Source organism: Alligator sinensis, unplaced genomic scaffold, assembly GCF_000455745.1.
Source record: "Alligator sinensis unplaced genomic scaffold, ASM45574v1 scaffold1118_1, whole genome shotgun sequence".
Lineage (NCBI taxonomy): Eukaryota > Metazoa > Chordata > Crocodylia > Alligatoridae > Alligator > Alligator sinensis.
In genome coordinates, this window is record NW_005842070.1 from 2,410,604 (window position 1) to 2,428,120 (window position 17,517).

The window sequence follows — 17,517 nt, forward strand, 5'->3', positions numbered from 1 at the left end:
GGGGCAGGGGCCTTGGTGCGGCAGGCCTTAGGGCCCTTGACCACCTTGGTCCATCCCCCTGACTGGACAGAATGGGAGGTGCCCGAGTCCTCCCTTGTCCTGGAGGGAGACCATGGTCTACCCTCTGTCTCCTGGGGGAGAAGGGCCTGGCAGTAGGAGTCTATCTCCTGCTCGCAGTCCCTGATGGCACACAGTCTTTGGACTGTGGCCTGGAGCTCCTCCAACTGGCGTGCCAGAGACCCCACAAGGGAGCAGACCCCACAAGGAGAGGTAGCCCTGGAGATCATCTAGTCCAATCCCCTCCCTGAAGCGGGTTCCTTCCTATACAAACCATCCCAAAGAAATCTTTGTCTAACCTAATACTAAAATTATGCAAGTCAACCCTGTCACAACTACAAGGCATAGCACTCTAACCTGCCATAAATAAAACAGGGGGACAATGGTGGTTAGTGTGCTGCTGCTGCACAAATGCACAAATAAATAATGGGGTGCTGGGGTAGACTGGGGGTGCATTAACTAAACTGTTGAGTGCAAGTCATGGGATGTGACTCTTCCACTCTACAGTGAGGACTTGCCTTGGTCCTATAGCTGGTTTTAGGCACCATACATCAAGAAATACATAGACTAATTAGAAGGAATCCACAAGAAATCAACAAAAATGATTTGAGAAAACATGGCATGAGGTATGGTTGGAAGAACAGGGCTTTTTTAATCTGGAAAAGTGAAGATCAAGGTGATAAGTCTACAAATACAAAAATAATTATTACAAAAATGATGGCAATTAACTAGTTTGTGTCCACAGTGGACAGGACAAGTAGTAACAGTTAATTTGCAACAAGGGAGATTTAGGTTGGGAACTGGGGAAAAAAATTCTATCCATGAGTGTTTAAGTACTAGAACAGATTACCTAGAGAGGTTGTGGCATCTCCATCACTAGAAATTTTTCAGTGCAAATTAGACAAACATTTGGTTGAGATTAGATTAGAGGACATCTTGAGGTCTCTTCCAGCCCTATTTTCTATGATTCTATAAGCAGTTAGCATTAGCTATCCACTACGTCCTCAATTTCTCTCAATGCCTTTCCTCCACCCTTTCTGTCACCACAAAGCCCATCCATAGTTATGAATCATGATGATGATGATATTGTTGTTATCATTACTAGTTATAGGCCAGGTATTTTCAGCTTTATTTTCCTGAGGCTGCTTAGTCCTCCAGGAATGAGGTGTGATTTTTACAGTTTATAGTTCACCTGGCAATGATTTATATAGAGGATCACGACCAATCACATGATGGCCCTTAACTCCACATAACATGCTGAAAATGTAAGACTTACACTCTTTATCAGTGTTAGAAGAACCGTAACATAGGTACCAGTGTTTAGCACACCACCACCAAACTGTGCCATATGTCTTCTTTTTTGCCGGCTTCCTGAATTACTTTCCAGGCAGTTTCTCATGGTTCCTACTCTTCACTTAATTTGGTGCAAAAACTCTGTGTAAACAAAATTTAAAGTTTCCTACAGCTGCTAGCCTGTTGCTGACTGCCAGACAGTTGGAAAAGGTTTGTCCTTTACTTCTGTTTAATAATTCAAAATTTATAAAGGAAAAAATCTTTCTCCTCCTCTCCTTCTCAATTCACTTCTGGGGATTAAAAGTTTGGACACAGCCATCAGACAACTTTGGGACACAGTATACAATAAGTGCACTATCAATACATTAATAGGTGTATAGCACTACCAGTGTTTTTGGACTGCCTCAGTTACACTGACTCCATATCTGTAAGACATGCCAGTCATTGCTGTGCTTGTAATGCAATGTATGTAAATGCTGCATTGTCTATTGGTTATTTTATTTCCCTTAAATAGGACTTGTTTTTCAGGTCCAGAATATTTTATTCCTAGTTGGATACCCTGTTTCTTGCTGCAGAGTTTTCAGCAGGTATAAGTACCCCATAATAATGATACACTTACAATTCTCTACTATTATCTACGAAGACTTCATGTCAGTTAAATATGACCTGGATGATAATGGTCCAAAGGTGAGCAAGGAAGATGATCAAGGGCTTAGAAGGCAGGTCATATGAGGAGAGGCTGAAGGAACTAGTCTGTTCAGTTTGTGGAAAAGGCGCTTAAGAAGCGACACAATACCAGTCTTCAACTACTTGAAGGGCTGGCATAAAAAGAGGGAAAGTCCCTTTGCTCTCTTACTGAGGAGAGGAGGATGTGATGGCTTGAAGTTGTAACAAAATAAGTTTAGACTGGATATCCAGAAAAAAAACTTTTTTACTGTTATAGTAGTGCGGCAGTGGAATAGATTGCCTGGGAAAGTTGTGGACTCTATTGCTGGAGGTATTCAAGAAGAGGTTGGACAGCCACTGGTTGAGGATGATCTAGGTGTAGCTATGCCTATGTTCTACTATGGGTATTTCTGGGTTTTGCTGGTTACCCCTGCCCTCTCCTTTCTGCTACACGTGTCAGGGTGTTTTTTAGTCTTTCTTAAAGGCTATAGCCAAGGCTGGGGACTTTGACTGGGGTGTGCCAATGTTTCTTGCTGGAACCAAAACCAGGAGGTTCCTGGTTAGGTGGTCTGGCCCCCAATCACCGTATTTGGGGCAGGAAGGAATTTTACCCCCTGGTCAGATTGGTACAGACTCTGGGGGGTTTTGTATTCCTGTGTAGTGGGGGGGCATGGCCCTCTGTCCAGGATCTCTTGAGCATATATTGACAACACTTGATAGAAACAAGATGTTGGCTGCCATGGTTCCCCTGCTTTACCTGTGGCAGGTTAGGGTGTTGTGTCTGAGTTGTGTCAGGGTTGATGGTAGTCATATGTAGGGTTTAGATTATGGTTTTTATGGGATGGTTTGGATAGGGATGATCTTGCTTCAGAAAGGGTTTCGAACTAGATGACCTCTGGAGGTCCCTTTCAGCCCTACATCTCTATGTTTCTATGAGTGTCTCAAAATGCTCTACAAAGATGGTTACCCTCATTTACAGAAGGGGAAACTGAGGGCTGGAAAGGTTATGCCCTCCTGTTTGTCCCCCCCTCCCATCACCCACTCAAAACAGTATATTTCTCAGAACATTATATGGTAAAACAATTCCTTCATTACTGTACATATGCACCTATCAGCTAATAACTTAGACCTCTATTATAATTTTGATTACCTTGACCTAAACGCTGATAACTGCAAATAGTACCATTGGTAGTAAAGCTAGCCAACATCATTATTTAAATCTGTAGTTTTATGCAGTAGTTAATTCCTTAGGTGGTGATATTTGATGAGGTATTTTTTTCCAGTTAATTTTATAGTTGCCAACTAATGTTTCTGTCTAGTGAGCTCTTCTTTTCAGATTAAACAGAAAATATGGGAAGCACTTTAGAGGTTCAAAGCTTCATGTATAAATCTCAGTGACCTTATTCGTTGGAATTCCTTTGTCAAAATTGGTTATAATGCCTTCTCTTATATCACTACACATACAAATAACTTTAAAAAGTAGTATAAAACTATCACAGACTTATTAAGAGGACACAGATTAAATTCTCCAAACTGAATTGTTTTGACTACCAGAATTTCAAATGATTGCATTTTGAGAAGAAACCATGTATTAAATGGAAGTTCATGTCTCATTAAAAAAAGAGGGGATATATATTTTTTAAAACTGAAACAAGTTTCTTCATTTTACCGTAGCATATTCTGATCTGAAAAGTAACTTTCTTCTTGGCTTTGCAGCAATGTTCAACAACCATATTCTTTTCCAGCTGCAGTACTTGAAGAAATTTGCTAGCATCTGTCCATCTTGGGTTGCAGCAGCCAGTATTAATGAAAGTATCTTTAGACTGACAGCCTTATGATCATTGGGTCCTGATTTTGAGGAGACTTAGTCTGCAAATACTTACATATGAGCATGAGGGCCTTAAATGGGCTTTAAGCCTGTAATATATTTGTATTTAGTCAGACTGCAGTGAAAGAAAGAAAATATTTTAGGAAATAAGTATTAGATACATGAGATGAGATTTAACAACTCTTGATATTTTACACCTATTCATTCCTAAATGTATTCAACTATGTTTCTCTGTTCAAATAGCTTTTGTATCTGTCTATTTACATTAACACTGTTGTGCTTTATGTAATAAAACAGCCAGGATTGTAAGTGGAATAACACATTTCAAGGTATATGATCATAAATGTCTGTGCACACTGCTCAGGTGCTAAAGGCACAAACCATTAGGCCTTGTGCTTCACAGTGCATCAGAGGTGTGGGTGTACATATTTTATGACCCAGCACTTTCACATGTCTTATTCCTTAAATAAAAGTCCACAGTGAATATAAACAGAATGAGTTATAAAATATCACCCTTAACACATTCGCTCTTCCTTAAGCAGACATGATCTATGAGTTGTATAAAATTACAAAAAACAATTAGTCTTTTGTAGACTGTATTACGGTATATTGTACATTTATGCAGTGTATAGTTTGACCAATACGTTATTACTACAGCTGCATGCAACTCAGATTTTGTGCAAACAGTTGTTATAGTTTCCATCCATCTTAACACCTTCCTATTTCCATTTTGAGTTTTGGGTTCCAGTGAACTCAAACTTAAAGTAAAATTCATCAAAAATGACTGGTTTGACCTTGGTTAATATTGATACTATGTAAATGCTTAAGTTTGTATAATTTCAGTACAAACCATTAATGTCTCCATGTTTACTGGTCACAAGTTCTGTACTAATAAGGGACTATTCTTGGGACAGATATCTTATTAAAAGGAAACTGCTTGGCAATAAAGTTTAATAATGTCCCCTTGCCATATATTAACAACTGAGATTTAATTGGAAGATGTGGCTGGCTCATTTCTGTACCCAGTTTATATCTCCAGAACTCCTGGAACTATTATGTGAAAGTCTTCAAGAAAGCAGGAATTCTCTGATTTTGTTCATTTGATGTTAGAGGTATAAGGTGTTCTACTCAAGAAAAATGAACAAGATTTTCAGAAACAGGAGCCAGAATAGAAGTCTCTCTCGATACATGCTAACACAACATAATGATCAAATCATAGCAAAACAAATCGTATGGCCATCTGGAATATTAGATGCAATCCAACGAATCATGTTCTTTTCGTGTACATTTCCCGTAACCACTGGTGATAAATTCAGAGGCCAGCAGGTGTGGAGGAGGGAGCGGGAGGGACAACAAAGTACTGGCAAGGACATTCCCGTCAATGTTTCTGTCTGTTTTTATGTCCATGTTAAAGTCTGTGCCCATTGCTTTGTGTACGCACTGTAACAAATTAGACAAATTCACAGAATCCATCTTCTAACTGGTTCAGGTTTTTTAATTGTAAATCTCATTTAAATTTTATTCGAGTAGCTATGCCACTAGTAAAAGAAATAAATGAATATTTTCAAAGAGATCCATTATTTCTTTTGTATTTCCTTTCCTGTCCCATTGCATGTAACTATGGGTTACACATAGCATGCATTTTTCATAATAATTTTTTTATATAATTATATAGACCTATCACCTTAGGTCATGAATGGAATGGGCCAGAAATTCTCTCATCTTATAACCCTGAAAGTGGACTCTCCAATTTAGGTTTGAGACAGATTGGCAGGACAGCATGAGGAAATTTGCTGTTGTGCATTGTCTATGGGTAGATGGGAGACTTCAAAGCTATCAGCCCCAAACCCTTGCAGAGTTAAAGTTTACATACCGTGTACACAGAGAGAGAGAGAGAGAGAGAGAGAGAGAGAAGAGGCCTAATTCTGATGGCTTTCAAAAATTCCAACATTATCTATAGAGCTATCAAATCTATTCTATTTTAGGCATATCTCAGGTATCCAGCACCACTGTATTGCTTGAATACCACACACACAGATTCCTGATCCTGCGTCATTTCAAGCAGACTGAGAAAAACATCCTGCAGTTCAATAATAGCAAAGAACGCCTGGGGATATCAGCACACCCCATTTATGAAGTGGGGAGCAGAGAATGAGAGGGGAAGGACCAGCGTGAAAGCAACCTGAGCCTGCTGTTTCTCTTCTCCATGGCTCAGATTCTCTAGCAGACTGACTTGCTGACCGGCCTCATATTTCCAGGGGAAAAATTTTAAGAAGCCAAAAGAAAAGCAAAAAAGGATGAGAATATGAAAACAACATTTCTGAGCTCTGTTCAGTTCCAACAGCAACACAAAACTATTTGGTGTATGTATTTAGTTAAACGGATTCTGGCAAAATTATCCACATTTCCTCTTCTTGTGAGAGCTTCTTTTTAGTTTCGTTTGGGGAAATATTGGGGTGCCTGAGAAAAGGGGGCAAACAGCATAGATTTAGGGCTCATTGCAAAGCTGTAAACCTTCCTGGAAAAGACTGCCCAGGGAACTTACATGCTACATGGTGTAGGAAGCCTACAGGTATACTAACCTGACTAGGAATGGTATTCGGGCCCTGTTGGTGTCTTCTTATCTTGACTTGGACACCTTCACCCCTGTTCCAGACTGGGATTCAGTACACCTCACTTCTGGTCTGCAATAGCCTCTCTCATCCCAGCTCAGCCCTCGTTACCTACAGCTCCTCCTGACTATGTCAGACCTGGGCTTCCACCTTCAGCCCTGGCCTGATGCACCTAACTGTGATGATTTCAAGGTGCCGACAATGCAGTCAACACCCAAGCCTCCAGAGGTGGCAGATCAGTCCATGAGCTCCCCCAGTCTCAGCACCAGCTATCTAGCTGCCTTTTCTCCCTTAGCCTGGGATTTCCACTGCTTGTGGCTTGCCACCCCACCCCCTCCCTTTCCCTCCTGGCTTTTACATTTCTTCCACTCTGATCCTTTAGGCATTTACTGACAGAGCAATGTGACTTTTCACACCAGCTCCCCACGTCCACTTCCCTGCACAACTGGGCCAGATAAAACTGCTCCCCAAACTCATCTGGCTGGATATTTTTCTCCCCACACATCCCTCCTCTAAAACAGCCAGGCCAAGGATTCCTCTCTCTCTCTTTTTTTTTTCCATCCCTCCCTTTTTTCCTTCAGTCCAAGCCCCAGACACAGGACCCTGCAGAGGGAAAGTGCTCCTTGAAATCATCACCCCTGATCCTGCTGCTGAGTCTCAAAGGAAGAGAAGGCAGCAGCAGCCTCCTGCAGCCCAGATCTGAACAGCAGGACAATGGCTCCAGGCTCCAAGCGATTCCTTCTCACCTCTGTCCAGGGCATGGGGGCTGTCTTCTTCCTCCTCCAGATGAGCTCCGTTCGGGCTGATGGTGAGTCTCATTCACTTCGGGCTGAGTTAAGAGTGGGATCAGCTCTGCATGTCAAAATAGGCTATTGCAAAAAAAAAAAAAAAAAAAAGCCACAAAAAACCCCTTTTCATCAGAAACTTACACACCCCATCCTGGGTTAAGAAACGTCTGATTCACAGTTTGGAAACTCAGCAAAGCGCCTAGGGTTAAAGAGAGAAAGGAGATCGGATCCCCTCAGGCTGAGGTTTTTTGATTAGAACAAAACCCTGGGGCAAGTTTTTGTTTCCTGGGGAAATTTAGCCAGAGCATAAAGAAGAAATAGGTGCAGATGGTTTTGAGAGAGGCTTCCCCCCCACACAGCCTTCCTCAGCTTCCCCTGGACCCTGATTGGTAAAGGCAGGTACTTCCAAAATAGGAAGACAAAAGTTACAAGGCTTTCCCTTGCACTCGCAGTCCGTCGGGTCCCCCGCACACTTCAAGGCACGGTTCATCTGCACTTTGCTGCTCATGGATTTCAAGGGAACATGAATTTGGCTGGAAGCAGCAGCCGCTGATTTCCCCAAAATGTTACTTTCTGCTCCCTGACAGTGAACCTGACCGGGCAGCACGCTTTGCTTTCCAGGAGCCTGTCCCCTTTTAATGATCAAACCTTAATTCACGATGATCAGGCTGCCTCAACAAGAAACACGACTTATTTCAGAAAACAGCAGGCTTTTTTTCCTGGGAGGACAGTGCTGAATGGCCACATTTGTTTCATGTTCGCAACAGAGCTAGATTTATGCCTGATTTAAGTTTTTAAGCACACTAATCTCTGACCCATTGAAGTTTGCTAGAGTTGCCCTCAAGCATTGCTGGGTGAAAAGAATGTTTTCATTTTGTTCCCATAGTATTCTTTTTATTGCTTAGAATAGTTGGCGGGGGTCATTAGTTTTAATTTATTTCAATCATTGAAATAAGGGGGAGGAGGGACTGGCTAGCATAATTTAAACTAGTGTATGTAACATTGACACAGCAGAACTCTCTTTTCTAAATTTGGGGACAATGCCGTTTCATTAAGAACGGAGAAGAATAAAGGTGTCATATCGTTTCAGTGTACCGCTGCATGGAAAACTGTAATTCTAGTTTCAGTGAACCATCCTCTTATGGCAAAACTGCTTTATGGGGAGGAAAAAATGACTTTCCTGTATGTATAAGAGGATTCTCCACTGGACTTAGAAAGAAGGAAGACAGAGAAAGACATTCCTCTTTTGCTTTATTAAGATTGCTTCACCTTAAGCATCAGTGTTGGCAGTGCAGGGACCCTGGGAAATTATTCTCTGTTTGCCTTGAATGAGTGGCTTCCCCTTTCTCTGAAAACTGACATCTTTGGAGAGAGAAAAGGAGAGGAAATGTAGCTAGTCCGTATTTCAGTGACTGTTTTGAACCATTTTACATCAACCCATTTATATCAAACCATTTACATTGAACCATTTGACTTCTGTGATTTAACAACACATTTTAATTGGCATTTTGTCTTTTGTCAAATTCATTTTGCATATGAAATATATACAGTATCAAAAACTAATTTTAAGAATTAAAGGGTTGATGATATAAAGTGCTGCATGAGTGAAGTGCTTTGTTATAAGACTATTAAAATATAATTGTATTGAACATCTAAATGTCATTCTGGAAAACTTGTTAGTTCATTATTATGAGACTATTCAGTGTGTTTTCCGCATATTCTGATTTAAACTAACGCTTGTAATAGTGTGCTACCCATTGGTAAGCTTCTTGGTTTTATTTTACATTCACACAAGATAAATTATATACATTTTAATTGATGTCACTATGAAGGTTTATGAAAAGCTTATGAAAATTTATGCCACTATAAAACATGTTAATAGATCTGTGAGGATTAACAGGAATAATGTTTTGTTCTATAATAGATTCTAACCTGGCCCAAACTGAAAATCATTTTCTTATTTGTGACAATTTTAGATGAGCATTTCATTTTTGTTTCATTGTAATGTCTGCAAAAGTCAGTGGTGAAATGTCATGGAACAGTTCTTCATAACAGACACATATATGAATGCATACGTTGTTGTTACTTTTAATGAAAAATAATGGAATGTTTCACAAATTACTGGAGGGATTTAGAGTACACCTTGTAAAAACTTCATGAAACCTATGCTGGCCTCTATTATGAGCAAGCCTCAGAAACTGGTTAGAATATATTTCCCTAAGGAAGACTTCAGCTTTATTATCTCACACTCAAATAATGGTATAATATAGACAATAAAACTGGAAACTATAGGGGCCTGGTGGAGGTGTAAAGCCTTAAGGCTTAATTGATCTCTTTTGGCTAATACTTTACTACAGCACATATTGCTGTGGTGTAGCTAGAATTGTGGATGATGTAGGTAGGAGCGAAAGTATAATATAACTAAGGTTTGCCCTGTGACTTTCATAAAAAGAATGTGTTTGCTAATGGTATCTGAACTGGGGTCAGACAGACAGAAGGTTCCCAGTGGGCCTGTTTTGCCTTTCACTTATGCTAGTGTAAATCTGGAGCATTATATAACTCCATAACAATCAGCAGCCGTATTCCAGAGTTAAACAAATGTATGAAGAGAATCAAGTCTTAAAGCTCTACAATCTAACATTGTTTACCCATGATGGTCCCAGGTTTGCATGTGAAGGGAATGTCTGTTCTCATTTCTGTGCACAAGGATTTATATGGATAAGTCACATTAGTACAACTCCCTGCACACCAAAATAAACTTTAATCCTCAGTCTTGCAAGGGCAGAGATTTCAGTTATTCAGTTATATTACTATGCTCATGTCCAACCTCAATTTTATCTGTATAAATGCAGAGTAAGTGGAGTTACTTGGCATTTTCACTGAAATAAAGGAGAACAGAAAATAACCCTGAAAAAGCTGTATAACAATTGCATTTTTATTCCCTATTTTATCTTTCAGACTGCTGCCAAAATGTCTATGTGTAGCAATGGTACTTTTCCAATAGAGTTTTTGCTCTCACGAACAGAATGTTGATATAGTGATGGTAATTAGTCAGTACAATTAATGTAATTTTGAAGCGAAAAAAAGCTAGTCTGCTTGTGGAAAAACTTATAAAATGGCTGCAGCAAGAGGTTTTTAATATGCTAATTCAGGGGTTTTCAACCTTTTTTAACAAGTGTACCTCTTCTGCCTCAAAGTTTCAGCTCATGTACCCCATTATATTTTTTTCTTGTTTTTAAGGTGTGGGGAGTGGGGGAAACAGATCGAGGCCCCCATGGTGAGGGAGGGAGTAGGGCTGGAGCAGGGGCAGGCACTACACAGCCAGGGCAGAGTGTGGGGTGGAGCTGCGGGGGGTGGGGGGCAGCTCCTGCCACTGCACGCACCTCAGCAGAGGCCTGGGGGGCACATGCCTCCCAGATCTGTGTGCTGGGTGGAGGGAGCTGCTGTTGCAGGCTGGACTCTGCACCCCACTGCCGCTGCCCCAAGAACTGCATGATGCCATGGGCCTGCTGCTGCTGGGCAGGCAGGGGACAGACAGACACACACAAAGACACAGACACACACACACACACACACACAAAGACACAGACACACACGCAGATGCAGACACACATAGATGCAGACAGACACACAGACACACACGGACACAGACTCACACGCACACACAGACACACACGCACACACAAGCAGATGCAGACACACACACGCAGATGCAAATACACACAGAGACACCCTCCTTCCCCAGCAGGTAAGTGTGTGCGGGGGTAAGGGGTGGGGCAGGGGCCAGACTGAGAATGGCAATGGGGGGGGGGTGTCTCTGCGCTCACTCTCAGGAGCAGAGCTGGGGGGGGGGCGGGTGAGGGCAGCAGTGCCCCTCTGGGCTGCCCATGCACTGCCCAGCTGGACAGATGGGGGACGGAGCCTTGCACGTGGTGGCCATCTCTGCCACCACCCCATGCCACTGCTGCCATGCCCTTGACTGCTTTCCCATGGCTAGTTGCATGTATGTCTCCACAGGCTGCTGATGGGCCTCGCGCCTCGTGCACTGCCTGTCAGCAGAGCGTGGAGCCACATGTGCAACCAGCTATGGAAAAGTGGTTTGAGGTGCGGAAGCAGCCACTGCTGCATACAAGCTTCACCCTGGCCAGCCGGGCCATTCATGTGCAGTCTGCAGAGGGGCACCGCTGTACTCAGCCGGCCCTGCCCCTGGGAGCGGGCACAGAGAGCGAGCTGAGATGGTGGGAGTGGAGAGGCAGTACGGTGTGTGCGCTGTGTGGGGCTGGCGACACCCGGCATGCCCCTCCCCTTCATACTGGTAAGAAGTAAAGTGTAGGAATGTGCTGGGGGAGACACCACCACCTCACCCTGGGGCGCTCTCTGTCCTTGCCCGCCTGCCCACCTGTGCGACCCCTTACAGCCTTTCTAAGTACCCCTGGGGGTATGTGTACCCCTGCTTGACAACCCTTGTGCTAAATGTTGGGTTATGTACAAAACTTCTTCATATAGATATAGTAACATAGTAATTACATAGGTTGCAAGTGGAAGAAACCCCAGGAGTCCTGAACTGATAAAATTAGACACAATTAGACACAGTCTGTGCCACAAAGGCCTGACCCAAAGGCCTGTGCCCACAAAGGCCTGCACCTAATAGTTTCCAAAATCAGGATGTTGGTGAGGTTCAGATATGGAAATTGGATTCATTTCTAAATACAATACAGTGTACTGACACCATAATATTTGTTTGTATAACTTCCATTAATGTTGACACAGCCACACTCACACAGAGTAGCCTAGATGCCATCATTTCAAATGTGGGCTTTCTTCTTCATGGAGCAACCAATTAACAAAATAATGACACCACCAAGAGACAGGGGTGACTGGTGTCTCCTGAGTCTTGGGGGTGGGGGGCACAATTTGTGGGCAGGCCTGGGGGCATGCCAAAAGCCCCACAACTACTCCTATACTTCTGTGGCATTACTTAGTGCCCCACCCTCAATACGCCACTGGCCCACATGGACAAAAACTGCCCTAACCTGAGCAGTGATGAGTTGGGGGCCAATCGGGGGGGGGGGGGGGGCCAGGCCCCCCCCGACCCCCCCCCACGCCCTACTAGTTGCCTGCGCCAAGAGATCAGAGGATTAGTGAAGTGTGATGTAAAATCACTGTATTTCAACCGATAAGGAAAGGTGGTAGGAAGCCTAGTCCTGTATTGAAAAAGGATTAAGAAAATTGTCACAAAAATAGCCTCCAGAGTGCTTCTTCAAAGTTCCTGTTGCATTTATTCATTTAGATGCAAAGTGGAATAACTAGAAGGATTCTTTTAAAATAATTTTAAAAAAATGTGGGACAGAATTTTTACATAAAAGGTGTAAAGCAAACCTAAGAGACTTAAAGGGAATCTTCCATTATCCCAATTATTTCTTTTGCTTATCTCTAAGCACTTGTGCATAAGCAGCAGGTGGAAGAAATTCAGGTTTCCATAGGTTTGTGCACTGCAAAAGTAACCAACCAACTAACCAACCAACTAAACAAGGCAGTAGTTGATTCTGTAGCCCTAATTAAAGTGAAACTGAGGGTGAAATTCAGCATATGTGACTAAAAACTGTAGAATAGGTCTTCCAATTTGATCTTGTTATGATGATGCAATATTTTAAGCAGTTTGAGTTAAATAAGACATTATTCATTTTAGCCCCTCACAGAAATAAACTCAGCATTCATGAATAACAAGCTGAGCTAGTAATTACCCAAAGCTTTTTCTGTAATTGTGCAGTTTAATTGAACTTCCACCCTTGCTATTACAATCAAGGCCATTGTGTTAGGAGCCACAGAAAAAGCAATGAAATTACCTTTTAGCTACAGAATGAACCCTTTGCTTTCTCCTCAGTTTTGAGACTGTAGCATTAAAATAAAAAATAAGTCAAACCTGCCCCACAAATGTACCTCTCCTTTCTCTAAATGTTCATCATATTTGGTTTGATGTGACTCATCAGGTTATATAACCTCAGTCTGTTAACATCATGTCATCAGATCAGTAGTTGGCCAGGCATTTTAAAGTACTTTCACTCTACAATATGTGTTTGGGGACATATTTTTTAAAGTTGTGTGCATCTATATACTTTTCAATGCTTTCCTCAGGCCTGATTTGTTGAAGCTAATGGAATGGTTTCTAATGACGTCACTGGATTTTTGATCAGGCGCATAGTGCTGCCTTGCTGTACCTATCATTGCAGTAGAATAGATGAGCCAAATTTGCCATCCTGTTAGACATGGCATCCCTAGTAACTTCAGCGGGATTGTTGAGGTGCAAAAAAGGAACAGATTTTCATCTGTTGTTATCATTGTCTAGAAAGCTTCTGTTTTTACCCTTACCCTAAAGATATCTTTTTCTTCTATAAACCACAAGAAATTAAATGATAATCTGGTTTATTTAAACTAAAGTATGGAACAGATAATGTTCTGGTGGTGTGTGAGGAACTATCTTCCACAAATAGATCTCCTCTCTTCTTCCATGGGACAAATGTGAAATGCTGCCCTCACACCCAATGGCACTATTTTGGATGAGCTCTCAGAGGGGAGTGTGTGTTCTCTTTCTGCCCCTAATGTAGCCTCACTTTCTTAAACTAGTGACAAACAATGCTCATTAGAGAGAAAGTTAAAGTTGATTTGATCATAGTCTATAATCGCCAGCATAGGGAAAAAAACTGATAACAGAAAGCTCTTCAATCTAATAAAAAAGCTATAACAAGGCACATTAGCTGGAAATTTAAACTAGGACATCTGAAACTGGAAATAAGGTGTAGTGAGGGTAATTAGCCATTGGAAAGGATGACTAAGAAGCAGGATATATATTCTCCATTCCCTGTAGTCTTTGAATCAGTACTAGACATCCTTCTAAAATATGTTCGTAATTTAATCAGAAATTTGTGGACTGCATTAAAAGTCACTAGTTGAAACAGTCTGTTTTGCAGAAGCTTTGGCAAGATGATTTTTTAGCTCTTCTCTTAAAGCTGAGCCACTGCACCTTGCATTGAATGTTCATTGGCTAGGATGATAGAGAACAGTAGGCACGTCTACATGTGCATTAACACACTTTAGTTAATGCATATTCAATCTAGTACCTCCTATGGGCACTTTTATATATGCTCTGGGGGGGAGGGTGGGGGAGTGGTTTAATTAGAATGGCTCCAAGAGCAGTCTTGGGGCTGCTCTAATTAAAGTACCACAGCATTTTGTGTGTTAGCATCCCTGTGCTTCAAAATGGTGGCAGAGGCACTTGAACTAAAGCTTTTTTAATGAGCTTTAGTTCAAGTGCCCCCACCACCATTTTGAAGGCTCGCTAATACACGAGCTATGGAGGCTGGCTGGAGCAAGGTAATTACCATGCTCCAGCAGACTTGATTAATCGAGTTTGCTCCAAAATGCTGTAATTACAACATGTTGAAGCAGCCCCACAGGATGTCTACAGGCACCCTCCATTGTGAGGTACTAGGAAAATGCGCATTAGCCTTTCTTGATGTGTATTAACTAAAGAGCATGGTTTTTGATGCTTAGTATGCATTAGCCTATTTTAATGCATATTAACTAAATAGCACAGTTTTTTGTGATGCTTTAATGCACATCAAAATAGGCTAATGCGCATTAAAGCACACACAGAGATGTGCCCAGTAGGCTAGACTCAGCTCCATTGGGAAACAAGAATCCAGACCACAGCCCAGGGTCCCCTCCCTTCTAGGGTGGCAACCAACTCACTGAGCCACATACCTGCTAGCTTGGTTTTTTCTTCTTGGCCCAATATCTCTCTTTCTCTCTTGGCTGCCCAGTGAGCCAGCTTCAGGAGAAGGGCAAGAAAGAGGACTAGGTGATGCCTAACCTGTGGTCTTATAGTTGAATACTATAGTAGATGTAGATTTAAACTTCCTCTGGATGAGGTGGGTCTCCTACTTCTTGGGCAAGTGCACTGACCACTAGGTTGTTTTACTAAAACCTAGGAAGGCTCCCTCCTCCTTCAGCTCACCCCTGTTTGCCATGCTTTTTTTACCAGCTACGGTATGGGGAGTTATGCTTTCCCAGGGACATGTGTATGGAACTTCCAGCCAGTTGCCTAGTGCACATGCTCAATACCCAGATGGATGCTTGCGTGTTCATAGTACATGTGGGATAGGACTGTATGCAAGTGCCAAAAATGCCAGTTATATGGCTGTGTAACTGCAATTTGGAAATATAAAGGAAAATAGGATTCTTCTGGAAGAATCACTGGATACTGTAGTGCATCTTCTATGTATCAGAAGATATTAAGGGTAAGAGTGTCAAATTCACCCTGGGCTGGATTTGGACCGCAGGGCTCCTTCGTAGGCAGTGGTGGCAGGATTACTGGGGATGGTGGCGGGGACAACAGGACTGGCAGGCAGGGTAGCAGTGGAGAAGTGGCTGGACTGGTAGCTGCAGGGCAAGCAAGACTATGTCAGCACAGGCCTTATTCTTCTCCTGATGTAGGTGGCCATGTCCACTGGGGTCCAGAGCCCTGGATTCTGCTGCAGGCCACAACTCCCCCACTTCTAGTAGTGGCCTGTGGGCCATATGTTTGACACCCCTGTACCAGGGTATCTTTTAGGTAAACAATCTGGGACAGAGACTGTCTTTACTTTTGTGCAGTACAGTGTTGAATGCACTGTGGATTCTAAATGATAAATAATATTTTGTTCTTTTACCAAGAGATTAATATATAAACATAAAATAGTATAATCATATAAGTACTTTCAAAGCAGAGGCTAAAAGGCTAGGAAAATGACTGAAAACTAATCACTCATCTTCATATTTTAGAATGCACATTTCAACAGAAAATTAATCAAGTATCAAAAAGATTACAACTTTTAGCAGCAAAGACCATTTAAAAATATTTTTAAAATTTGTATGCGTTTTAGAGCCCCCCTCCCCCCGAATTATATTATTTTGAGCATTAGGAAATAGAAAACAAAGAATCTGAAGCAGATATCAACCATTTTTGTTGTTATTATGGAATGTGTTGTGTCTTCTATAAAGAAAAAGAGAGGCATCACAAAAGTCTTGGGAATTTGATACCAAAAGAGGTTTTTAAGCACTGTGGAATTCTAAGCTTTCAGACATAGAACCTCTTCTCTTAAAAGGATCCCAACCATATCTAATTGGCTCCTTCTAACTATATAAAAGGTACCTATAAAGAAGTATTAGTGGGCCTAGTCTTGCACTGCTTATTAAGGCAAGACTTTGTTTGGCTTCAAGTAGAAATCTGTCTGAGGATGTCAGAATTAAGACAATTGCAATTGATTAATGACAGGAAGATCAGGTTGTTTTTCTCCACTTCCTCTGCTTCCTTTGCATATCTTGGTTTCAGTTAGGACCTGAAAAGAAAATTTCAAAATAACTGCAAGACTTTTCTCAAGGTATTTTTGGATTTACCAGAATCAAGAAGTACATTAAGGCCAGGTGCAGACATTACATTTTTTCTGGTTTAGGTGGTTGGAAACCAGTCTATACCCATAACAAAACAGAAGTTTGGGGCATGTAGACCAGTTTTGAAATGGTAAATCCTGGTCTAAGATAGACATGGATTGAGGTAGTATCAGACTTACTCAGTCTAGGTTGGACCAAATGTCAGTGCCAGATCTGCTCGTGAATCAAGGTAGGTCTCTATTCTCAAGTATCCCAGGGGACTTTGCGGGACCTCCTACCCTCCCTTGCAGGGAGCTGTGGCTGAGCTGCCCTATCCCCAGACTCTCTGTCAGCAGCAGGCAGGACAGAGGCAGGGGGCAACGGGGCTCACAAGCTGCTGGGGGAGGTGGTGCCAGCGGCACACCTCATGTTCCTCACTGGGTTGGCGGGGCACAGAATGTCCCTCTCCTGTCCTGAGTCCCAGCACACTGAGCCGGGCCAGCTCCAGGAAAGGCTCATAGGATTTTACCTCCCTCCCCCCTGTAACTCACAGTGCCAGTGCCAGTGCTGTGTGTGTGTGTGTGTGTGTGTGTGTGTGTGTGTGTGTGTGTGTGTGTGTGTACTTGGCTGTCCTCAGCAATGTCTGGCTTGCTGGGAGATGTGCAGAAGCCCCCTATCTTTCTGGCCTGGGCCAGTGCGCATCTGCTTGCCTTCCCCAACCAAAGAGCGAATATGAGTTTCATTCGATAATGGTCCAATCTACACTGCTTAGAGAAACTTGCATAGCTTGGATCAATTCTTCCTCAGGCCTTTTGATTGTCTGTACTTAGTCTAAGACTTCTGAGATAATCTGTTCTTCCATTTG

General features: G+C 42.2%; 1 protein-coding gene across 1 annotated transcript in view; it reads left to right on the plus strand.

The window, feature by feature from the left end:
- The first annotated feature begins 7,170 nt into the window (after positions 1-7,170).
- The window catches only part of SUSD5 (sushi domain containing 5), a 70,866-nt gene continuing 60,519 nt past the window's right edge, over positions 7,171-17,517 (plus strand). The window contains exon 1 of the mRNA XM_025204110.1: positions 7,171-7,264. Within this exon, the coding sequence (XP_025059895.1) occupies positions 7,171-7,264 (94 nt within the window). The remainder of the gene's footprint in view (positions 7,265-17,517) is intronic.